This window comes from Macrosteles quadrilineatus, unplaced genomic scaffold (assembly GCF_028750875.1).
Source record: "Macrosteles quadrilineatus isolate MER2022 unplaced genomic scaffold, UCM_ALF_1.0 Scaffold_6__1_contigs__length_79288215, whole genome shotgun sequence".
NCBI lineage: Eukaryota > Metazoa > Arthropoda > Insecta > Hemiptera > Cicadellidae > Macrosteles > Macrosteles quadrilineatus.
Window position 1 is genome coordinate 75,422,462 of NW_026542599.1, and position 27,722 is coordinate 75,450,183.

General features: G+C 34.5%; 1 protein-coding gene across 1 annotated transcript in view; it reads left to right on the forward strand.

The window, feature by feature from the left end:
* The window catches only part of LOC128996395 (semaphorin-1A), a 488,248-nt gene that overhangs the window by 410,514 nt on the left and 50,012 nt on the right, over window positions 1-27,722 (forward strand). Inside the window, exon 5 of the mRNA XM_054421704.1 lies at window positions 4,178-4,240. Coding sequence (XP_054277679.1) covers window positions 4,178-4,240 — 63 coding nt within the window. The remainder of the gene's footprint in view (window positions 1-4,177; window positions 4,241-27,722) is intronic.

Sequence of the window (27,722 nt, forward strand, 5' to 3'; positions counted from 1 at the left end):
CACGTTTAACATATTTCTACCTGCTCCCCCCTCTATATGTTATCCTCTGTATAATCCCTTTCCCCCCTTCCCCTGTTCTCATCAGAAAGACAAACGAGGTGTCTCATCTAGACGCTGGCAAGGATTAGTGTAGGAATTAACATAGACACCTGTATACACCACTGTAACGACGGCCTCGACACCGTGTAAATATGTGTGTAGCTTCATATCATATTGTTTGAGTTTACGCTTACACGCAAAAGTTGCTAAATTTTGTCGGAGATTTTAAGCTTCCTAATCGTCTTGTCTAAAACTTTTACATTTTTTTTCATGTTGGTGTTGTAGCTTCGGGATTACCGATGGATATTATAATTTTGTTATTAATGGTAATCCTTGAAATTACATCAAGCTAATAATTTTGTATCCAAGTCGGAAACATCTTTAATCTGAACATGGACGTCCTGCTTTGGTCATCTTGTGCCGAAGAATGAACAGTTTTACACACAAAACAGTATGTTTGAGTACATTTGACGTTTGTGTGTGTATACAGTTTTTACGGTATCCAGTAGAAGATTATAAATACGTTTAGGTACTATTATACTGTAGGAAACCTTGATAACCAAATCGGTTACGACTAAATTGTTAGAAATATTTTTCTATGATTGCCTTACGTGATAGTTTTAGCTGTTGAAGTGAAACATGGATTTAGGAGAGTAAGACATTGCAAGAAGTGTAAATGTATTAATTTTGTTTTTACTTGAGCTAGAGCGTTGAAACAAGCTGTGAAAATCCCAGAGCTGTCACTGTTTAACGTCAACCTCTGTTATTAGGATAACCGTCGTAAAAACCCTGTAAACTATCTTAAATTAACGTTGCTATATACCAAAAATTTTAACAAACAGGATCATAAAAATCACGAGATTTTCGCCTAAAATATCAATATTGGCTAGATGAGTATTTATAATTGCCTTGTTAAGGAACCACATGTTTATAATTAATTTGGAAAGTCTATTAAACCTTAAAAATAGAGTTAGTAAGAAATATAAGTCCCTAAATAATTAAATATTTAAATTGGAAGAAAATTCAAAAAGGTTACGTTTAGTCTTTCAATATCTTGGTCACTACGAACATAGAGTCAATTTACTAAATTTAAAGAGTAAAATATATTTTTGAATATGTTTTTATGCTAATTAACGAAAGATTGTTGAGGGGTGGTAAAATATCCTAGTATATTTAGGTTTGTACATATATTCAATTTTTTTGTAATCTGACGATATTTGCTTATGTTATTCTGATAATTATTCAATTTAAATGTTGACAGGTTTCATTTTTGACACCTGAAAACCTTTCCACACCATTACCACTACAGTTATAATTTACTATATCGGGTTTCCTTTATAAAGTAACATCACGACGACTAGTTGGTAGCAACTAGTATTGCATCATCTTAAAAATATACAGTGTGAATCTCACGAGACGGCTATTCTTTCGACGAGAATCCATTTAGCTAAGCTTTAATGAATGCAACTCGTTAACAATAAACTTGGCCACAATTGCTGAGCTATACAAGATAAACCCATCGACACAAACACCCACGTACAATATTTGGTGAAGCTCATTACACCCATTGAATATTCACGGGGCGATTTGCATTTGCCACAATAACCAAAAACCTAATCAGCCCGAGCAGACCCGCTAAATACAAAATGATGAGATAAAAGTCATTAGAAGCTTGTGAAAGGCACGCAGCCTATAGCAGGGCAGACGCATGCATATTCAAACTCCCCCCTCCTCCACCCCCCTCCCCATCGGTTGTAATACTGATCCAATTTTGTTCCAATTTCAATTACAGATAATGATTCAGCTGTCACCCTGGACGCTGTTTTTCTCCCGCTATTTTTCATTATGGCGTGTAAGAGCGCTATAGTGTTGGCTATTGGGTATTGGGTAGGCGTAGTGTGTGCGTTGCACTCCATTCCCGCTGTATGCTGATGTTTTGTTAGCTGTGTAGAAAGCTCTTCCGTTCTGTTGCAGCGAATAGTGAATGTGCGAGTTTACGGACTATTAGGAACTGATTAGGACCAATTTTGGTATGGGATGGGATTATTTGTTAGGATGTTAGCCTGGAATAATTTTCACATTACTGCGAGATTATGGTGTTACGGCATTTTCTTTTGGATAAAATCCGTTAATGATTTGGTGGTATTTGAACCCGGAACCTCACAAACAAAAGTTCCGTGTTTCACTTGACCAGTTTGATCCCAATGAGACGGGATATTCGGATTTATTTATTTTATTTCAAATGTATATGTACGCCAAAAGTTTAGGGAACGGCAAAAACCCTGTTACCGTCTAGCCTCGATATTTTGTTAGAGACCTTCATTAATAAAACACTTTGCTATGTAAATGTCCTAAAAGGTTGTTTAACAGTTACATTTTCTCATTGCGCCCGCTAAGAGCTACGACACTACCTTGGTATATCCACACCGTGTATTTCCATGTGGCATGTTGCGGTTGTAGATTTCCTGCGAGTCTTATCTGATCAGCTGCAATGGAAAAGCATAAAAGTAAAGTGGCAACGGCGTGTAGCCTACGTGGGTCCTGGTCTGGTCCCCTGTGTCGTAAACTTCGCCTTCTGTACACCGCTGTGTGCGATCTGGGTTGAGAAATATACATTGCCTACTTGCCGTTGAATATAGTGCGTTCATATGTGGGTAGTAATGACCTGTTTGAGCCAAATGTTGCACAATCAACACATCGTTTTATGGGGAAAAATTTGAACGACTGTTGTTTATTCAACTTTTACTTTAGCAATAATTTTATTTACCTTATATTTTTTACATTTTACACATATTTACATCGGGCTACATATACCCTTAAAAAATCCAGGCAAACATGAGGTAATGTTTTTTATTCAATGTTTTTAAACTAAACTGGCTATACAAAAAAGTGTGAAAATGAATAATTATAAGTAAAATAACTTTAAAGTAATTTTGTCGTTTAATTTCCATCCCCTAGTAGACTCCTGTTTCATATGATGATTTCAAGTTCGCCAGCCTTTAAGCAATTTCCACTGTTATTCATGAGATGCAAGTTTCTTTGAAAAATGTAAATTTCGGCGGTATTCCTCGGTCGACGTCGGGTTTTGTGAGTCAAATGCACTCCTTGTACAGTAGTTGTCATCTTCGTCCGTAGCCCGAGCCTTAGTTATGCATGCGGCAAGTCGCAAATTGTTTCCCGTGGATTCGGCTGAAAAATGACCCCCGTCTGGAATTGAATCCGGCAAATCTCGCTGTAGATCTTGCTTAGGGGTGGGACGAGCCGTTTACAATATTGCAGTGGATGCGATAGAGTAGTTGCCGGACTGATCGTGGGAGGCTGATTTGAATTGCATATAGATTCTGCAAGTAGGAAGAGATGGTGATTTTTTCAAATTACAACCCATAAATACTACGATTCGCAAAAATGTGGGGGTACAATCTTAACCCATGAATTCACGTTGTTCTGTCGTTTGTTTAATCCCCTGAGGTTTTTAAGAAATTGGAAGTACAGTAGTTTTTTTAATAGTAACATAACACTTTTGAGAATTGCAATTGTACTTTATGCTTATGACGAAGGGTGTGAAAATAAGTGTTGTTATGGCAGTGAACTGTTCCATTATCAAAGGTAGTTTTTTTCGTTACACGTTATTAGATATAAAACATAATGTGAAATTTTGAGTTGCCAACACTCGCCTGTAACACGACGATTTTACTGATTGATATAGCATTAGGATCATTTATTTGTTTAGTGCCGTTTTATATAGGTAAACCTGTTTCGCATTTCTTTTTTTCAACTTCAACTTTTTCTACTGTGACGTACTAAACGTACTAAAATTCACACAAGTTCATACGTTATGCCCAAAACTATGCTGGTCGCAGTTGAATGATACTGCCCGCATGGTAAATAATCTTGCATACGCACTTTTTGCATTATGTAGTTAGAACGTGTTTGTGTGTTGTGCAAGTTTTTAACGCTGCTCACCACACCAGTGTAAGGTTTGACCCTTGATGGTTGCTGGTTCTACGTAATTTCGGTATCAAGTGTAGTTGTTTTACCGTGACTTATTTGTGTGAAATGTGTGTTGAGATAGATTGTAATTTATAAGTAGTTCGCACCATTATTGTGGCATTGTTTACACTGAATGTTCTTGTTGCAGAGGCTGATATGGTACTCGCCCGAGGACGCGGTCAAGATGTGCGTCATGAAGGGAAAAGACGAGGTAAGTGAATACACATCTTTCACACAGCTGTCGTTGTATAAAATGTTATTCATCGACCATTATGAAGGTCCTTTGACTTATATTTCGTAAGGAAACAAACCGAAACTGACCTAACTTGTACCACTCCATCCACCGCGCACAGTGAGCAGTGGTTGACATGACCGGTGCCAGCGTCCCGCCCCCCTACTTCCTAACCTAACAGAACCCAACCAAATTTACACAACCTTCATTTGCATAGGTCAAACTTCAATAAAAGTGACCCTTTTTTTAAAACCCCTGATTTATGATACACATCTTATCATGTATAACTTACCGTACGAAATTCATCAAACAGATTATGAGCATTTGAATGCGCAAAGTGGAAATGTATTTCGTGAACCTTAAGGTGTAGATAGATTATAAAGGAATAAGTAATCACGTTAAATTACATTACTACGATGTATTTGTAAATTGAAGCTATAGTTTTATACGCTATTTGTAGCATTTTGTAACAAAATTACACGTTAGGGCGAATGTTTCGATATATCGATTCTTGTTTACCCGTCACATTAGGGGTGACATTTCCTCAGGGGTGATGGGGGTGACATACCCTTGATTGATAGCAAGAAATTTTAAACGCAACGTTACATATTAGCGGTGTAAAACCGGGCTTAGCCAATCGAAGTGTGAGTGATGGGCGCTTTGCCGTCGCGGGGAATTTTTAATTTTCCACGTGTGACGGTTGGCGGCCTGTGCTGGTGACATTCCATCGGCCAATATGGCGATTAATTAAAACCCCTTGTTAACGACGCGCTACGTCCAGACATAAAGGGCGGTTCGTTTTTGTACACTTGAAACACCGTTTTAGTGGATAAACACTTTCAGCGTCAAATTTCCTGTTAACGATTTATATCAATTGCATGTATGTTTTAGCTTTGTTGATGCAAATAGACTTTCCATCCGTGCGTTTAAGTTTTAGCCAGTTTTTAAAGTAAAATTTAACATAGTTTAAGGGACCCAACGACAGATTATGCTTAACTTACAGATTGGTGACTTATTGTAAGCTATTGCATTTTTTATGTCACATAAACTAACTCGGTAACGAAAAATATGGTATAGGAAAATAATTTTAGGACTAGCACAAAACTCCTTATTTTTTCTTGTTATTAACTCGGTATATGAAATAATATTTTTTTCGGACGTAGTGAGAAGTGAAATTTATTGTTTTATTTTTTTTTAGTTTAAGCGAATGTAGGTCTAATATTTAAAGTTAAAGGTTTTCTTTGTACTTAAACTCTTTTACCTTTTCTCACAACATTATTCACGTTTTCGTCAGCACACCAGTGTCTGAACTGCGGTGAAATGCTCATATTCGCAGACACATTGAAGTGCAATGTGTAATGCTGTGTTTAATTGGCTGTTGTAGGCCTTCACGTTAATAATTCGCTAATTGACGTTAGAGATGGATCCAATCACCAATGATATCTCGTTTATTTGGCACCCCTACGGCATTAGTCCTTGGCAAATATTTTACGAAATTATTTAGGAAAAAATCCTTTAAAAGATAACGATTTTTCCAGTATTAACTACTTATAAAATATGTCATGAATTTTGTTTTAAACCACAACAAAACCCTTACCACTACGATTGTCCGGGTTCCGGGTTTCCATAGATAATTCGGTAAAGCTAAATCGTTGAGCCAAACATATCCAACTACACTATATCTTGTATCACAAATAAATGTATGTACAAATAAATGTAAAAGGGCAAAACATTTTGTCTGGACGGAGGTTTTTGCTCTAAAGTGAGCAGTCCCAGCGACATCGGCGATGCAGTAGCTATAAAGCACCGGAGCAGTTTGGGTAAAAGATGCGACAGCCGATATGACAAGTGGCCACATTAAGGGATTTTGGAGAACATCCAGCCCTTAAACTCTGTTTTACCTGTAGTTCCTTCCCACCGTGTGGATATATTTGAACGTTAGGAAATCTTAAACCTTAAATGTCTCTTAATTTGATAAGGCATTCTATTGTAAAACTCGATTTAGGATACAATTTTTTATATAATAACAATACAGTATAAGGTATCCTTATTGCACAATGTTTGGATTTTTCATGAATATTTAATTGTATCTGTCAAAGTTTGAATGTTACCGTATGTAATTTTGCACTACTGTACAATCATGAATCTTTTTCAAAATACTCTTGAAATCATATTTGGCGTGATTTGATTCACTTCCTACTTACTGGTGGATTCCAAAAGCTGTTCAAATATATATTTCGACTCGGATTTAAAACATTTTTAGTATTTCTCTACATAATTTCTGCAATGTTGAGGTTAACACATTGTGTAATGTATATATTTAACCAACAATCGGGTTGGAACGTGTTACTATTTTCTATAATGTAGTTTTTCAACGTTTCGTTTCTTTAATCAGTAATGTATTCAGTAATCAACAGCTATTCAACTTGTTGAATTCATTCAATATGGTGCAATACCTTTCAACGCTGGTTTAATAACAACGTACAAACTGTTACACAGACATTCGTACATGTTTACACATAGGCATATTACTGTTTCTGTTATCCTATTGTATTACTATCTTTTTTGTAACGTTTTGCTTTTACAGCAAAGTAATTTATTTGCTGAATATTTATTATATTTAATAAGTTGGTAACACTACATAAAGCGTGAACGCCCTTGACGATGGTGACTAAAATTTTGTTTAATAAAACAATATGTACGGATTCACTTATTTTTTCTATTTATAGTTTTTGCAACGTTTTGTTTTTACAGTGTAACTTATTTATAAAACAACAGCTATTTAAACCCTTTACCAACTCCATACCGTGGTAATCCCTCGACGTTGGTTTGCAATGTAATAGGAAAATACGCATTCGACCAAAGCTAATTATTTATTTTCCATAGATTTTTTCAACGTTTCTTTTTTTTAGTATGTAATGTATTTAGTGACCAGCTATTGAATACTTTACCAACACAGTACATCGCGAGCCCCCCCCCCCCCCCCCGTAGACTAACAATGTAATGGAAAAACGCCCGTCCGTGATGGTGTATCACTCATTTTGATTACATACTGTAATGGATTTTGCCGTGCTTATGTGTTATGTGTTCGGCATTGTTTCAATCTGCCTTTGTTGGTTTTTGTTTTTCATCTTTATCCTTATAAGTGTCGAGTTTTTCCAACAATTTATCCTCATGGAAATTATGTGATCGTTGATTTTGTATGTACTATGGTTCCTTGATGTTTATTTATGATATTCGCAATCTTCGGCGTATTAAAAAAATATATCATAGAAATTTATTTTTCCTACAGTCACCCGACAAAGTTGGCTTCCTTGTACTGTTTATAGTACAGAAAGCTGCTAATTGCTGCATATTTATACTTTGCCGTACGGTTTATACTTTGCCGCACATCAGGATTCCAACGAAACAACACAAAACAGCGTGGTTCCATTATGCACGTAATCCGTGTACGCTTGGAAATAGGTTGGCAACACTTAAAGATAACTATACTATGAGCAGCTGATTGACTATTATAACTACGATTTAACCTGTCATTTCGTGTTTATAGTTTCGGTAATTCTGAACTTTCTGGACTTTTCTTTTAAACGTTTTTAAAACATTCCTACGATCTTAATAAACAAGAAAATACCGTTTAAGCATTTTTTTTTAGGCGCGGAAACCACTTCAAATTACAAAAACATACGGAACTATATTATCAAAACGCGGAGCACATTTCTTGCCGAGGAAAAATAGCGGAGTGATATGGACCGCGGGTACTACTTTCTCTAGGGCACCATTTGTGTTGCCAGCTGAACCTAAAAACGTGTTGCATAGTGTTTGAAAGACTAATTATTTATATGCTTTATAGTGACTGTAGGAAAAATATAATGTGTAACACGAGTGAAAAAGGCCTTTGCTGCACTCGAGATCATTCCACACTCGCCTGCGGCTCGTGCGTAAACATTGCTCTCGTGTGCAGCAAAGTGCCACTTTCACCACTAGTTACACAAATAACTATTTCCTACAGTCACCCGACAAAGTTGGCTACCTTGTACTGTTTATAGTACAGAAAGCTGCTAATTGCTGCATATTTATACTTTGCCGTACGGTTTATACTTTGTCGTACGGTTTATACTTTGCCGCACACCAGGATTCCAACGAAACAACACAAAACAGCGTGGTTCTATTATGCACATAATCCGTGTACGCTTGGAAATAGGTTGGCAACACTTAAAGATAATAATACTATTAGCAGCTGATTGACTATTATAACTACGATTTAACCTGTCATTTCGTGTTTATAGTTTCGGTATTTCTGAACTTTCTGGAATTTTCTTTTAAACGTTTTTAAAACATTCCTACGATCTTAATAAACAATAAAATACCTTTAAAACATTTTTTTAGGCGCGGAAACCACTTCAAATTACAAATACCCCCGTCGCAGCAAACCTGCATACTAAGCGAATTTCCATTTACCCAGCTTGATTTCTACTAAAATATTCCCTATAAATTTTCAGATTTATTTCCTATTTAAATAACATTAATTTTAGTGAGTAGTTAGGTTTGCTGCTACGGGGAAGATGTTGAGGTGTGTTTTTTCAATTGAAATATTGATAGCTTAGTATGAAATAAACCAAATTGCCAAATTTGATTAAAATATATCCATAAACAAGCAAACTAGAACAGTTTATTTATTCTCCATAAGAATAACATGGGAATTTTAAATTTACAATTTTTATAATTTTCTCCGTAGTCAATGAACATTCAAAAACACTTCAATATACTAAATTATTTGTTTTTTTAAGCTCTTCAAAATGGTCTAGAGAGAAATTTAGAAATTTAAAGTTTTCAGGGTCAAAAATGAGAAAAACCCATTTTTACCCCATAAAACCCCCCATAAACCCCTGATCCCATGGTCCGATTATGCTGGTTCGCGAACTCGTTCAAATAAATGTAGGTTTACACGTTTGTACCAAATTTCATCAAAATCGGATCAATTTTGCTCGAGTTATCGCGCTAACGGACACATATATATATATATATATATATATATATATATATGAATTTGAACGGATGGTGTTTTTGGCCTCTGGGGACCTCAAAACGAAAAAGTAAATCGGTCCCGGGTCTAGGTCTTACCATGAGACCTACGGTAATAGCTTATTCCCTATATGGGAAATTCGCTAAAACATACGGAACTATATTCTCAAAACGCGGAGCACATTTCTTGCCGAGGAAAAATAGCGGAGTGATACGGACCGCGGGTACTACTTTCTCTAGGGCACCATTTGTGTTGCCAGCTGAACCTAAAAACGTGTTGTATAGTGTTTGAAAGACTAATTATTTATATGCTTTATAGTGACTGTAGGAAAAATATAATAATGTGTAACACGAGTGAAAAAGGCCTTTGCTGCACTCGAGATCATTCCGCACTCGCCTGCGGCTCGTGCGTAAACATTGCTCTAGTGTGCAGCAAAGTGCCACTTTTACCACTAGTTACACAAATAACTATTTTTAATATATTTTTATTAAATGTATATTTATTTTTGTTTGTTCAACTAAAACGTTTTTCTTTATTTGAAATAATTACAGTATGACATACTCTATTTATGGTCAAAATGAAATATTTCAGCTTTTATTCTCACGACGGTGCTACCAATCTTGTGTGACCCATTTGCATTCATTGAATGCTTCAATAGTCAAAGAGGACTGAGTGATCTTCATAGGGATTTGGCCCCGCCGTTATATCGTCCAAGACAGTGGTCAACGTTTCGGATGCATCTTAGTAATGTACCATTCAACTGAAATCGATAGGGAAATCTTACATTTAAACCTACTTGTTTCAACCTATCACGGTACATAACCCACCGACATAATTTTATGTCAAAACAATTTAAATCTTTGTTTACATAAATTATTTTGCGTTTGTGTGTAAAATGTTCTTCTTTTCCCAACGTATTCTCTACGCCAGCAGTTATGATTCCCCCGTGATGTTCTCCAGTGTTTACGTGTGGTTTTCGTCGCGTGTTATTGCCCTGACCCCAGTTTCCGCTTCATTTCCTACGATGAAGGGAGGACCAGAAGATATTCCAGACGTTCTGTAAGACCCTCTACAAACGGTATATCATTTAGAGCAACGAGACAGGACATGTGTTTATTTGAGGGAAAGAATAAGACACTTATGAATTCTTGTGATTATAATTTCTAATCTCATTTATTGTGATTGGAGTAGCTAGTGCAGACTGTTAATTAACCGGACTATCATTAGAATTAAATGAATACATCAACTGTTAAGCGAGCGGGTATGTTTAACATAGCAATAGCTTATCGGGGTTTTAATAATGTCTAGCTTTGACTAAAGATACATTTAGCACAATAGATATGCTTCATAACTTCTTTGGGTGTTTAAAAAAGTCGTAATGTGGTAGTGAACCTTTTCTACGATTTATCATTATGTCATATTTGAGGTTATCTTGTCAATTACAATCATTAAAAACCTGGTCACTAACAACATACATTTCACTGTTTCTAACCTGATGACAAATACAACTGTATTGCTTTTTATTATCTGGGTGGATTATTTGTACTTTAAAACTCATGTAAGTTACTGATTTCATGAAGCTGTATGAAGATCCTAGTGTTTACCTTGTTGAAGAGAGTTATTACTTCAAACACTTAACTTTTCTTCGAGGATATTTAATCCATTACAAGAGTTAAGACCACACAGTTGCATAAACTTTACTATTTCCAGTCCTTTTTTTGGGGGTAGCAGGCTGGTTTAAATGAGTAGAGAAACCATCCCAGAGGTCCCGGGGTCAAATCCTGCCAATCACCAACGGATCTATATGAAAAGTCGCAACTCTGCTCTTAGCTTGGATTAAAAACAGTTCCAGGCTAAAATCTACCAAAAAAGAATTTTATGATTAACATAAAGGTTATACTAGCTCACTTGGGCTTAGTATTTGTTGGATGATCTCAATACATACATAGCTGTCTTATGCAATCATACAACCCAAGACTGATTGGATGTGACGTCATACTCAATGTTTGAGCGACAAACATATGAGCTCTGCTGGTTCATGTCGGATGTGATTGAGATGCAAAGTTTGAGGGCATTTTTGAACCCTTTACAGGTCCCCCTGCACCCCCCCCCCCTCTTCCCCCAACAGGGCCGAGGGTGCTGACAGTATGTTGATTGATGCGGAAATTTCAAAAAACACCCGAGTTTGTCCCCCTCCCTCCCTCATAACCTTTACGTGATGATCTTGCTATGACTGGTTGCAAGATAAGAATCCTAAATAATGCTGGATGTGTTTTTTTTATCGGTGTTAATTTGTTTTAAAGTATTTTTTACACTGGTTTTTTCTTACGATGTACACTTTTGCTCACATAAAGTCTTTGAATCGAGTTTACCATGTAGTTGATATAAGTTATATAGTCTATCATAGTCATAAAATGGCAACTTACGTTTGTTGGAATTAAAATATTTCGAGGTCAAATTTTGTAGTGCAACTAATATTGGTACTTGGTACATGCACAAAATACAAATAAGATAACACTTGCCTTAAGTATCGCACCGCACAAGAATCCAAAATATTTAACGATTGAACAGGTGATGTTATCGGTATGCGTTTCCATTAAAATCTATACTTTTGACTGGTAAAATTCAACCAACACCGGAGGGCACAAATTGGTAATATCCTTACAAAACACCTACAATAATAACAACCTAATAATAACACATACAACATAGTTTAATTTAACTTAATTTCGAAATAAAAAATTTTTAACGTTAATATACCCTGCTCTCAATTGGTATTTACTTTTTTGGGGTCTATTTAACTTCCTATTTCTCAATACCGTCCATTTCTCTTACCACAAGTCCGTGTGTGTGTGATTTTCCCACACTCAAGGACTTGTTATAAACATAGATTGATTGTTAAGCTCTTCTCTTTGTCCCTGTTTAGCATAATTAGTTTTTAACTCGCTCAAGACGAGTCGTCACTCCCTGGCTTTGCGATATTAATGATTGCATTGAGTCTTAGCTGCTTATCAATTAAGGCTCTTCTCTCCGAGCTTCTTCCTCTGAATAAATAAACTTTGATTAATTACTCTGATCAGATAAGATTTTCAGTTTGATGAAAAGTTTTTTCTCCCTTTGGGCGCAACGGAGTAATTAATTTATTCGGTGGCAAAATTTGTTTCGCGCAAATAATTTGTGAAATTACTATTGGGGTTCTTTTGATTGATTACAAGTAAAGTTTTAATTTTCGTTAAGTATTTAGGATGTTGGTTAATTTGTAACTGATAAGGGCATACCCCTTAGGTTAGTTTTGAAATTGAGCTGTCGGAAATGTAGAAATGCTCAAATTATAAGCCCACCATAATTTTCGATAGTTTTCAAAGCTGTTATATTATAATCGTATTATTTTTAGTAGACTTAACTTACTAGCGGATGAACAGTATATCATATAAATATTTATTGTGCAGCGAAAAATTTGAAATAACGGTTTTGGCTACTGGGAACCCTAAAAAGAATAGTAGGACCTACACCGGTACCGTAGGTTTTACAATCAAGACTTATAAACTACTCATGAAATGCTCTTACAACTTTTTTCCAAATAACGTTACGTTATTCATCCTTTAAGTGCAATGCCGATATTGGAAACCAGAAAGAACACATTACATAAGAGATACGACGGACTGTTTTTTTACAAAGACTAACTGCCATTAGAAGAACACCGCTGTATCTGAAATGTACGGCACACAAAAGACAGTTCCACGGTCAACGGCTGTCGGGGGAGCTGTAAAAATAATAATTGTCTTTGGAATGTCCTTTGACCACACCAAGAACACTTTGTGGCCCCATTACCTCAATAATGAAAGCTAAGTCAGACATTTTGTCTGCCGGTACTTATTTGTTTACGTTTGAAAACAAACTGACATGCTATTTGATATTAATATACCTGTGTATATAGTTACATAATCACTCGACAAATATATTTTTTGAAAAGAAAGCGTGTAAATTAATGTTGAATTTCAACAGCAAATAAAATATCTTTTTAGTGCCATAATATGTAAATTCTGATTTCAACTTTTCACCCAAATTTACAGATATAAATATCTTGAAATACGATATGATTTTATACAGGCAATACACTTGATTTACCTAATATAATAATATGAAGTACATTTTATTACTAGAATGCACTTCATAAACGAAATTGGCCATCTTTGTTATCAGCTTTCTAATAAAATACAATTATGTTCATAATATTATAAAATTGACGGGGTATAAAATACTATTTTATTAAAGAGGCTCTTTCAATAAAATAAATTGAAATACTGGCAAAATGGTTATGAAAAGTCATAATTATTAAGTAAAACATAGTAATGTAATGTTTCCTGTATGATAGTAGTTGTTTTTGGCTGTACATTAGTCAAAGTGGGACATACAGGGATATTTATACAGCCAAATAACCTTTATAACTTACATATTTTTAAGTACCACCTATCCGAAGGATCAAAAGCAGTACAGCATTATTTTTTTTTAATAGGACGCCCGATATACAGGACGCCGAGACGCCAAAGCACTGCAACCTAGGTTTCGATATTCTAAATGTATTTGTGGAATGGAGGACTTGGTCCGTAGCCAAGAAAGTCGACAAGCTTCCTTTAAATAAACTGATGTTTTTGCAGTTTATGTGGAAACCCTTTTGATTGACAAAAATACGTACGGAATTCATCTTAGTTTGCAGGTTTTCCTGTAGCGGGTTTATGCCATATCATCTCTGAAAGATAATATTTCCATTTTTATTGATAAGATATAACGAAATATGCGACACGATGACGTGCACATTGCACATTCCTGTGAAGATGTGTTTTCATTGAGACTGACCCCAATAGGACACGAAATGATCAAATCGATTAAACAGTTTCGGTCCGGCTGAGATAGTCAAAGACGACACAGCCCCCCCCCCATCACCCACTTACCCCCCCCCCCAGAATATCATCCCCAACTCACACAATACAGCACGAGGGTGGATGTTTAACAGATTTATTATCCAACCCTTATTATTAACAAACACCCCTTTTTGTCTCCGTCATTGTTAAGCCTATTCAGCTATAATGAGCTATTTCAGCTATATTCATTAGTTAATATTCAGTTACTCTGAACGTTCGTGTTTGTATTCAATTCGTTTTGCGAGTGGAAATTTGAGATTGAAAATATTGGTTTGAGTTTATATTGATTTTTTGTAGTTTTAAGAAGTAGGCCATGTTGTAGGAAATAAAGGCTTTAAAGTTCATCCAGCTACTGTAGTATCTCTATTTATTTTGTTAAATAGTTAGCCGTATAAACGACGACACATTACTGTACATTCAACACTTCTGGTTGGCGTGACTAGAAAAAAGTGAACAAACACAATCAATACTTTCAAGAACAGAGAAGTAAGAAAATCGTTATGTGTTTCTTCTTCAATTTTTCTGAGTACCGTTCGGAATCGTCAAATACTTAATCGGCCGTTATTTTCATTCCATGAAATCCCTCTTCAATTGTTGTCGACAGTTCTAAACGTAAACTGGATGCAATCTGTCTAAGCAGATAAACTTTGAGCTCAAAAACTATTTCTAACAAAATTAAAAATTATTGAAAAGGAACGAGTTTCGTAAAACTTGATAATTTATACGTCCAAAAGAAACCATACAGTACTAGATTTATTCTGGATACAATTTTGCCCAATTAAAACCAAATTTTTTAAATGAATTCACGGTGTGTTACTGTGAAGTATAAGTTTTTATATCGTACTACTAAATCTATCTAGGGGGAGCGAGCTGGTCTAGTGGTTAGAGCGCAGGAATTCGGCCCAGAGGTCCCGGATTCAAATCCGGCCAAATCACCAATGGATTTTATCTATGTTATAATGCCGCAACCCCTAGGTCTAGCCTGAAGTAATGTGAAAAACAATTCCGGGCTCGTACCTAGTGCCCTAGGAAAAAAACTAAATCTATCTATTTAATACACGATTATCTCCACTTTATTTCTCCCAAAAGCGTGATTCTAGCCTTCGTACCGAACAGTATTTTATCGCAACAGCAGACAACGACGCCAAAATGTTTCGCCTGTCTGAAGCTGCAGCTTTGGCGGCGTCGAGGGATGTTTTTAATTAAATGTGATGTCTACAAGCCTTTCACCAGTCTACTCCGCGAGGCTTGTAATCAATCAACAGTCTGCCCTGATCAAAGTTGGTCCGTTGTTACACTCGGATTATATAAAATCCACAATATTGACACGACATGGGGGACAATGACTGACTTTAGGTGGTGCAAGTTGTCTTCTCAGAATATTGTAAATATAAAGTTAGTTCCGATGTTTGTTTTAAATCTGGTTACGTTCTTGTACACTGGTATTCTCTTTAGGCCAAGATGTGTTACTGACTCTCCAACTACGAGGGAAAACGAGGGGCTACGTACTTAAAATGCAATTCGGTTCAGGTTTGGTTGGGTTATGACAGTTATTTCATTTGGTTTTTACTAATATATTTAAATATTTCAAACTATTCCATAAAAATCATGATATTTTTGGGAGTGAACTGCCCAATCGAAAAATGAACCGCCCTGACTTTATAAAATAACCCTGTATAATAATTGTAACTTCGGAATAGCCTACCAAATTTGTATTTACAAATATATTGTTACCACCACCGTGCTGCCATTAGAAATTAGAAAAGATAATTATTTAAAAGATAAATTATAAGACGAAAAATGTTGCTTTATCTCCAAAATTGGATCTCTCTAGATTTTTTACCAATAATATTGACTATAGACACAGTAATTGCTAATTACGATAAGTAGAATGATTAATTTTGTAGGTGGTAAAAATACTTTTTGATTACCATTTGTGAAAGTCGCTGGTTCGATTTCAAGTGAGGTCGATCTTGGTCCCGGATACCAGTCATTGTGCTATTAATTAAAAAAGCTATCTTAACAACATATTGAATTTGGATACTAAGAATACCAGAGTTTAGACTGTTACCTTACATAATACTTGAACCATTTCAATAGTATAGACAAACGCTTGTAAAAATAAGTTTCTTCATTTAATTAAGTAACTAAAACCCACTTAGACAATAAGGGGAACGAAAAGCCAGACTGGAATGTAGTTTGCACCGTGTTAGTATTGCGTTGCTCAGCACTGTATAAGTCGTGTGTAATTACTGTCTTGCTGTTCTGAAATTTATGTGTTTCATATAGAAACAGTAATAGTAACAGGTGGTAGCCCGGTTTGTGCTAACGTCATATATCTGTGTGCTGGAATGTGTCTACGTCTTGAGGAAATAATTTAATATTAATGTGTTCCTAGTAATTTTCCATTTAAATGAATTACCCATTTATGGGAGAAGCTATTGCCGTAGGTGGTACTAAGACATAGATCCGGGACCGATTTAATTTTTCATTTAGATGACTCCAGAGGCCAAAACACGGTTCTTTAAATTTGTACACTTTTATTCAAAAAACACTTTTATGATGTTTTTCTGACAAACTTTTGTTGGCTGTTAATTCGTAAAGATTGGCATAGGATTAAAATGCAAATTACTCTGTTTATTTATTTGTCGGTATATGTATAGTTAAAAACTGCAAATACTAAATAAAAAAATATCAACCCTATGTAATTAATACGTACAATTATTTTTTTAATGCAATAAAAAGTGAGGAATGTAAAAATAATAGACAAACGATTTTTGTAAATATGCTAGGTAGTAGTACAAAATGTATACGTTTATTTATACAACTTAATCAGGCTTTTACAAACACATGGAGGAAATTAAAAACCAATCTCAATCTAAATAATCTTCATTGTTGTTATTACAGTATAGATAATGACGTACCTTGTAATATTTGTGGAATTAAAATGCAATTCGATGTTGTTTCTTTCTCATGATTTCTTTTTACAAAATCCTTGTAAAACTGTTGTAAAATTAGATTTTTAACCAAAAATACTTATAAACCAAATGTTACGTTATAAAAAGATGACATTCACTTGTTAATGCTTATGATTAACGATCCTTTTAACAGTTAAAGTGTCTGTTTACAGTTTATTTCAAGCGAATAGCAATTTTTACAAGATAATCTCAACATCATTGTATAACTTACTACACAATCCCCCAACAAAGAGTGTGTTCAAGTCGTGTTGTTACTGAGGGTACAACACTATTGTTAACAAGAGGCAACCAAAGTTTAACACTCCCGGGACAAAGACTGTATGAACATATTTGTATCTCTGCTTCGCGTACCCCACGTTGTAATATCGTTTACACTATCTACAAAAATATATTCTTAGTGGCGACGAATGTTTAAAATCCGTTCGTCGTTTAAGTGTTTGTGTTTCCCTTCGAATGGCTTGAGTATTTTCGATCAATTTTAACGATAAGGTAGGCTATATAAGTTATATTTTTATGAACGAAAATCGGTCCTTCTCGCTCTGACTAATTTACAATGGGGAACCTATTATGGTAAAATAATTTATCTTCATGTCAGCATGGATTATACTTACCATAGAATATGCACTTACATTGAATAAATTTCCTTATAGACCTTTCCTATCGTGAGGAGAATATTAGCCTTGTTTTATTCTGTAGTTGATGATGATTTTTTTCTTTTAATTTTTCCCAGTTTTCAACTATCAAAACTACTTATGCCCTCTGTGCAAATATTTAACCACACAGTACCTGGAGTTTTAAAATGTGTTTTGTTTGTTTGTTGTTTGATTGTTTTAAATTACATTACAAAGTAAACATTTGGGTCAACTTAATCGATGACATCAAATCAAATCAAATAGTTTATTATCATGGTCATTTACATGCATTGGCATTGTCAGTTTAGCAGAACATAAAATTTCAATGTTCATTGTCTAAATAATCAGAGGTAACTTGGGTATGAGTCTGTTGTACAAATTCCTTTCAACTACAGGGTTAACAATCACAATAGACTATAAACAACTAACAAATTAACAATTAACAAAGTTGAAGAAAACAAAAATAAACTATAGGCTATAGAAATAAATCACACATTTTAAAACTTTTAGTCAGAGAATAATTAGTTTAAACAGCATGAAAATTAGGGCTCCCAACCTTAATGACTGAAAATAAAGTGTACGGTCCAAGAAAAAACATTTTTTAGTTGGATGATTATTGTGTGTCACGCTGTATTTTATGTAGTGTTGTTTCAGTGTGTATCAAAACTGACCGCATTATTTAAATGGAACACAAACCTGAATAATGCAAAGATAAATTATTCATACATACATGAATTGTGTTGTAATGTTGTTCGGATTCGTTTCGTCTTGGAAAATTATCTTTCGCGTTGTTTTGTGTATGAATAAATGAATAATTCCACATATTGTTTAACATTTATAGCATATACAACGCCGTAATATTATGTATGAGATTTAGAATAAATTGAACATGTATTGTTTTAATATAAATATATTTAAAACTAATATTTTTATTAAATCTCCTAAAACTAACTTTTCATCGACATATTGTGGTCAGTGCATTATGTATGAACTGTTTATTGCTGTATATGACAGTAAAACTTTACATAATCGACCATAAAAGAAGAAGATCTAAGGATTTTGACACACAGTTATCTGGTGTTAATGGTGTCTCGACTTTATATTGGTATATTAGTCCACTTTTTATCAACATTTATGTAGTCTAGGAGTCACTACAATATTGGATTGTGTGTATTCTGCATAAATTGGTACATAGATTTTTCTAGATTTCTACTAAGTTGACACTAAACGAGTGAAGGGATGTTGAATGAATTTAATTGCAGCTTTGTTACTGATTATGTTCAGCTGTGGCCCATTTTTTAACAATCAAAGCATTTGACTTTTCATAATACCTATCTGGCAACCTTCTACTATACGAGCACTACTTATATCCAATCAGCGATAAAAACAGTTCTTGAACGGCTGTGCAGTTTTTCAATACTTAAAATTAACAAATTATATTCCAAAAAGTTACTGGGATATTTTTATAAGATTTTCAACCACTTCTGGACAATGATTGAGTCATTGTTGAATTTCGCTGTAATGGGGCTTGGCAGCAATTAGATAGCGCGGCAGAGTTGTTAGAGGTCCCTAGCGACCCGGTAATGAAGACATACTACTGTAGCAGCCAGCCACTGAATACTGTATATACTGCCGTGTTTTTAATTTCACCGAATATTCAGTTCTAAAGGATCATGCTTTCAAACCGGTTCAAATAAGCGTAGATTCGTATAGTTCAATTTGGTGCAAATTATTCTTTTTCCCTTTTGTTTGACCTTTGGTTCTCCTCCAATACCTAGGTATTAGTTTTACCGGTAGGGATCCGGAAACTGCTGCGTAAAACATGTGTCCAATATTCACTGCTTCGAAACACGCTTTGGAGACAATAAAAAGGTTTAAATATTTGCTTTTACGCAACCCATTAAATTGCAGTCGCAACTAGTTTCGGTTCATATATTGATCCATCATCAGGCGGGACAAGGAACTTCCTTTCTTCATGTGAAGAGCGTCACATTTAACACAAAAATAAATAAACATTTACACAACACGGAACACGATACGAACACAGGAAACATTTATGATAAGTGATCAGTTGGTTGTCACCATAAATGTTTTTCCGTGTTCGTAAATAAAATTATAATCAATATCAAACGTATATCAAACTTGTAATAAATATTCATAAACTTTTATAACAAAGTAACGGAGGTATCGGTTCATAACTTTCATCTAGTCTTTGAAATGTCATTGCTGTAAGTCATGTTGATATCAGCAAGTTGAATTTTAATCAAGCTAGTGGCGTGTATTCATTGAATAACTCGAAAGGTCTTGTTTTGTCAGCTCAGCTTAGACAAACGTGCAAATGAAATGTATCGTGTTTTGATCTTAATTAATCAAATTGCTCGCGTTTTTTTATTTTTTTATTTAATGTTTATCATCATTATAGTTTTCTGAGTGATTATAGTGCTCGCCTAAGCGAAGGTAGCCTAAGATAAACTCATAATGCTCACGAATTTTCTATGGTTTGTAACGAAACTCATATACTTTTATTTTACAATATTTCATTATAAGCTATATTTCCTTATTCATCACAACGTGTTCCTGGAATAAACTAAGGGCGTAGGATAAGGGAAACAGCAAATGCAATAATTACTATGTCATTCGCAGCAGTATTCCAACATAAGGACATGTTTAAATGCAACGTCATATTCAGGGATAGTTGTTGTTCGTTGATTATATTGTATACAGCTATGTAAATTTTGTATAGGTTTGTGCTACAGTTTCGACGAAATAACGAAGTAATTTGTGTTAGGTTATTGACGGATGTAAGTACAATTGAACAGTATGTTTTGTGGATCTGCAATTTGGTACATTCTTTTTATCTACTAATCTTGTAATGTAAACATATTACAATGTAATTAAAATAACATATGTTTAGAAAAAAATTGCACCCATTTTATTTTTTGTGACGGAATTATTTGTAATAAATTTACTATTCCATGAAGTTTTACATGTTTTTAATGTGTTAAATGTTCAGCGAAAAATCTTTATTTAATTTTAAATTAAGGACCACTATTCTTTTATACGTATTGAAAATATTATTCATTGGAGCTATTTTTTATACTTTGTTACTGACTATGTATATAGTGACATGCAATACTAAATCACATCATTCTTGTGTAAGATAAGTAGGATACTTTAATGTGACTGAAAGTTTAATCTGAATATTTTCATAATTGTGTCAAGATTATAACCTGAATCTTTTGCTTATGTTGGAAATCTTAATCATTTTAGGGCTACAACGATAATAGTGTTTCCTATTGAAAATCTCCTGCGAAAACTAATTTAATGGACGAATTAGTTTTTACGCCGCTCGAAAATGAATGAACATGAATTACTTCTGTATGAAACTGATAGTTAGTTTTTAACTTATTTATTCTCTACAAGTAACAGTTTTTAAGCAATATTTTATCCGATACCCTTAAAAACAGAGTTTAATCTCTAAAATTCCATAATAGACCACAATTGCCGATTGGCTTTTCTTTCGAATAACATTTTTTGCCACACAGAACAGACTATGATGTTTTTCACCAGATCTGCCTCGACTATCGTATTACTCAGCAGCTGTCGAGAGTTGTAAAGTTGTCCGCCGGAAGTTTCGGGGTAGTTGGCAAGGGGAGGGGGCAGTTGAAATCCAAAACATGTCCAACAATAGTCGGGTGGTCAGTAGGAAGTTTCAACTTCTTCGACAACTCTGTTTTCTCAGCGTCGGATATAATTAGTTGCCGTTTCAAACAACCTTAATATTTCTACCATAGACCTACTTACTGACTGGGGTATGTTGTTTGGTATTTTGAAAGTGTAAAATCATGTTAGAGTATTTATTTTTTACTTGTAAAGAATCGCCCACCCACACTCCACGGGGTTTTTTAACATCCCAACCCTTGAAAGTATTACCATTGACTATTGGAAAGGGATTCCTCATCAGTGTCGGTGTCCAACTTATCGAAATAAAATTGTTTGAAAAAAATCTCTAAGGCGTTTTATAGTTGGAAAATATAATTGAAAAGATTAGGACGGAATTCGGGTTAGAAAGTAAAATATTTTATTTAATTTGTTTGAATCAGCTGTCTGAAATATTGTCAAATAAGCATTCATTTCTGATTGTTTACATTGAAATGTCCACACAAAGGTTGTGAATTTTCTCATGCTCCCATGGAGACCAATTAATATTTACTTTTGTAAACCTCACCTCAAAACTTTGGACATCCAAGGGGAGAGGAGCTCAGGGAAGTGAGGCCTATGATATTCCTATATCGGTGTGTTTAATTTTGGCTGTATCGGTTTAGTATTAGTCGTAGTAGCCGCAGAGACAAAAAAGATACCTCCTCAATTTTATGTATAGATGTTGCTCTAGCAATAATGCAATAAAAAATGCAATCGTTCGTTTCATTGGAAACATTGTAATTTTCAAAATTGCAGTGATTAGGATATTGTATTTCGCATTACAACCTCGTTCGTGTAAAAGAATCGAATAAACAAGAAAAGAGGTGAAAATGTATTGGACATTGTTAGCAGAAACACAAGAGGCGCTATCAATAAGTCAGTCAGCGACTGCCTTATCTTTATAACATCGTTTGTTGCGAGAAGTAGCTCGCACTTAGGCGAAAACAAAGAGTGGTTCTTTCCTAGTAGTTGTTAAGGTTTTAGTATTTTTGTACTTTTGCTCGTTTGTTTTTATGATGGAGAAGATTAGTCTAATATGATACAAGATTATGTAACAACAAAATCAAGTTATGTCAAGTACAAATATTGAAGTAAGTTTTGTTCAAAGTTCACAGTTATTTGTATTACATTATTAGTAACAATTTGTATAAATTTATGAACTGTGTTTGTTCTTGTGTCTGTTTTATCTAACGAGTGAATTTTTAAATTTTTTTTATTCGGTTTTGGAAGTGTTTTATTCATTATTTTACGTGAAGCACGATATGATACTAAACTTACGACAAACTAATTAAATAAGAAAGTTCATTATATAAACTCTTTTAGCGAATTTCCCTATAGGGAAGTAGCTATTACCGTAGGTCTCATGGTAAGACTTAGGCCCGGGACCGATTTACTTTTTCATTTTGATGTCCCCAGAGGCCAAAAACACCATTCGTTCAAATTTTTATATATGTATATATATATATATATATAGGTATATATATAGATTTATATATATATATATGTGTCCGTGAACACGATAACTTGAGTAATTTTTATCCGATTTTGATGAAATTTGGTTTGAAGGTGTAATGCGGGATAAACTTGAATGAGTTCGCGATCCAGCATGATCGGACCATGGGAACAGGGTTTTATGGGGGGTTTTATGGGGTAAAAATTGGTTTTTCTCACTTTTGACCCTCAAAACACAAAATTTCCCAATTTTTCTCTAATCCTTCTTAAAGAGCTTAAAAAAACAAACAATTCAGTATGTCAAAGTGTTTTTGTACGGTTATTGGTTACGGAGAAAACTAAAAAAATTGTAAATTTAAAATTCCCATGTTATTCTTATGGAGAATATTGTAACATGTTGTAGTTTGCTTGATTATGGATATCTTTTGATCAAACTTGGCAAATATATTCATTTTCTACTAAGCAATAATTATTTTACTTAAAACACACACTTTATTAGTTTCCTTGTAGCAGCAAACCTAGGTACTCGTTAAACCTAATGTTATTTAAATAGATCGATTGAAAATCAATTCAGCCAAATGGAAATTCGCTTAGACGGCAGGTTTGCTGCGGCGGGGGTATTTTATTTTATAGCTCTTAAAAAAAATTTAATTTTTTTTATGTTTGTGTTCTAGTCAAGGAACACACACATAAAAAATGCGTTATACGTTATTATTTAATAATTATGATTTTATTAAATTACCCGTGTAAAAATGTGAATGCCCTTTGGTTTTGAATCTGTCTTAATAGTAACGTATGTAGGTTGTGATGGTCTATCGTATAAATGCACACACAATCATAATACTAACGATTTTTTGTATTTAATTCTACTATGGAACATGGAAGTAAAATAGGTTATAATTATAATAATTATTCGTATATTCTGCAAATAAGTATGCAAATCATTGTTTCACACAATTTCTAACAAATTTATTTCCCTGAGCTGAGACTATATTATGCAAACGATTGTGTAATACTATAAAACATTGTATAAATAAGATATAACAGATATATGTCAAGCAGGCACTAGGTTATGCAAATCCAGCATTTTTTTATCATGTAATGGCGTCGCGAAATAAAAGATAATGTGCTAGAGAATGTTTATGGGATAAAGAGATAAGACACTTCGCTGGATTGGACTGAATTATTTTGTACTCTCAGAGGAGCTGCAAGTAGGTCATCCGCCGTAGATTCTGCTTCTGCAAACACTTTTCAAATTCGTTCTATTTCAACCAATACACTGTTTTCTATGCTTTTCACCGATCGATATTCTTGATTTTGTTTTAAGAACTTGTATTTATTTTATCTGTAAGTTAAATATTGTAGTAAAATTAATTCAACTTGTGTTTGCAATCACATGACATGAGGTTTGAATTAGGTCGGTGTACAATGCTATTAGATACTTTTGATCACTTTATTAATTAATTTTGTATTGACAACTTTAGATATTATAGATAAATACTATTAGATAACTTTTTGATAGCCATCCGTTTTGTTTCATATTGAAAGTATGGAACCACATATTGTATCACAAAGTAGACAAAAAAGAATTGAATGTGGTTTTTACTTCTGAGAATGACTCAGTGGGAAGTAAAGGAATGATTTCAGACAGAGATACTTGGAAGGATAAAAGTAAAGGAAGGGGATGTGGCGGGAGTGTGCTGTTTATTGAATTTGTTAGTAGCTTCGTGTTAGTCTACGAGCTCTCAACTATCAGCGTACTCCTGTGGCGAGATTGGAAATTAATTAGTAGTTTTGTGATCGACCGATTCCCCATAACAGTATGTAAGAAGTTTTGTGATTATATCAATCATTTGTAACACTTTTTTGCTTTTAGTTTGAATTTTTAAATCCCGCAAGTGTTTGTTTATTTTTTTTATAATTTGTGATTACGCTGAGCATTATTGAAAATTCGCAGCAAAGTGGTTTAGTAAGGGTTCAGGTCCACATTAAGTCACTTACAATTATATACCCAATAAGAATAAACCAGGGGGAAGTTCCAAATTAGGTTGTGTGTAAAAAATGAAAAATTTTCACATTATGTTGAATCTTTCCTGCTTATTTGTTAAAGTAAATGGTACACAGTATGATAAAAAAAAAAAAAAATAGCTGTGACGGTTGCAGACTGTAAACAAGTTTAAGTCTACATTCAAAATAATAGCTTATACATCCATTTTCTCTAAAAATTATCCTTCAAAATAAAAAATATGAAAAGGCCGTCAAATAATTGATTCAATCTCGATGGACATGTTTAATATATCAAATGATACGTGGAAATTATACAGTAATATAGTCAATCATGTGATCTTAAACCTGCTATTGAACCATCGTGTCAGTTTTACCTAAGTCTTAACCCTATCTAACAGACTTGGCGGTAATAAAACTCGACATTCCTTTGAGATAAAGAAATACAAAGGAAGTGGAAGTGTGGTAGTGAAGCCTCATGTTATTGGATTTGTTAGCAGCCCGCGTCTGCGGTAAGACGGGACTAGACGATCGATGCTTATTGCATTTGTCGGCCGCATTGCGTAGCTAAATGACATACGAAATCATTTCAAATGACAAAAAAGGAGTTATAGCGTGTTATACCATGGGAAAGTGGCATGAAGTGTACATTCTGGATCCTATAGCTCGTAAACGAGTTTGGGAGAAATGTACAATGAAGTCAGCTGATTGGCTCAGTTGTTATAAGGTTAAAAATGTCGCCAGTTTGATCCGGAAAAAAACAGTGTAGCTTGTTGATGGTTCGAAACTGGACCCAGCTGTCCTTGATCATTGGGTTTTCAATAATCCTCACTAATGAAACAGCTGATTTTACAGTAGTCAGTAACAAAGCTACATAGATCACATCGCAACATTCTACACTCATCCTTCAATGTTAGCATTAATAAATTTCAAAGGTAGCTACCATTTTATAAAATGGTGGTCATTAAATACTGGAATTCATACTTTAAATGTAATAAAAAGCGTCGTTGAAGTTCATTTAATGTTTTCTCTTTCAATATTTGCTGGGATACCAATGGTGGCAAAGTCAAGGGGTTCACACTGTATCATAATTCGATCAAAGGTTTTGTTAGTTTTTATTACGATTTTTATGTTGGAAAAATGGAAACACACTTTGGTAACTGTCGATTAATTTCTAGAATTGTAACAACACGTGTTAAGCCGAACACACCCACACAACTTAACTAAACTAATTCTAAAATCTCCCTTGAAGCAATTTATGTCATCAGTGTTCGTTCAATCGTTATACAACAAATCTGATTAAATATTCCATAACTCTTGAAATCCTTAAACAATTCTTCGCTATTTCTTGGACAATTTCCATACGTTTTCTGTACCAATTTAATCTGCAAGTTGGGCGGGTGATTTGTTCACATTTGACGAACGGTTTGAAGCGATTGCATCGTCGAGACTACACGGGTCGGCTTTTAGGCTGGTTGAGTCATTATTTATACATCAGCTGTAGACGCCGGAACCGCGTGTGGCGTGTGGTTTAAGGCTGCTTTGCCTTCATTTACCCGTCCCAGCTTTTGTCTACTTATCGCCCCTTTACCGCCGCACTGCCCTTTAAATGGATGTGCAATTTAGAAATTTGTGCGTCGTGTTTAAATAGAACCTCTTTGGACATCATCAATTTTGAATTTTGTGTATTGTGTAAGTGGGTTGCTTCGTCGTTGAATGTGATTGTGACCTTTCCCTTTTTTGTTCAAATCTAATTTGATTCACACTGAAAGTCGAGTTTTAATTTTCGAAATTTATTGACGATTTTTTCACTATTTTATTAGGGTTGTTAATATTTTAGTTCCAAAACAAATAGATTTATTATATTCTTTTTGCTCCCAAAACGCTAAATTATAGCCCAGTATCGTTTTTCACATTATTTAAAGCTAGACCTAGGGGTTGCGGCATTATCACTTGTGTGAAATCCATTGCCGAATTTGGCAAGATTTGAACCCGTTAAGGCACCGAAGTTCCCCGCTTTGCCACTTGACCAGCTTCCCAAGTCAATTCCTTACCCTCTAGAATCTATAAAAATACGTATATCTTCGTATATATCATTCTCTCGTTTACAAAAACCGTATAATTTAGATACCGAGAAGATGTGTCAACTTTTCTCACATGGCATATATTAAGGAATGATAAATAGTCTTTGGATTAACACGTTCTTAGTTTGGAAAATAAAATCAGTGAACTACTAATATTAAAAGTCAGTACAACGAATAAAAGTACTTCTGTTGAATAGAATCTTGATTGGAAGGAGTTTCCATTCTGTGGTCACTGACATATACAGTAACTTTTCGCAATATACCTTTGAACACGCCTGTGAATATGCCTTTATTAACACGGATGAAGAGTTCATACATTCCATTGATTACTTTAACCAAAGGATTGAAGTGGTAGTTCTTTAAATGCGAGTCCGAATATTTTCATCTTTTACTTTAGTTTATTACCTGGAATTGGTTTTGTGTAACAGTTTGAAGGAGCATTCAAACTATCGCCATGTGAAGCAAACTGGTCTTGCGGTAGAACGCGAGACTTCAGTTCCCGAGGTATCTGGTTCAAATCTTGCCAAACGCCAATTTACCTTATCTAAGTGATAAAGCTACCTATAGGCCTAGCCTGAAGTAATAGAAAATAATCATGTGCTAGAGCCTAGTTAGAAAAATAAACTATACCATCTTGTTATAGAACCTTGGTTAGTAACCCTCC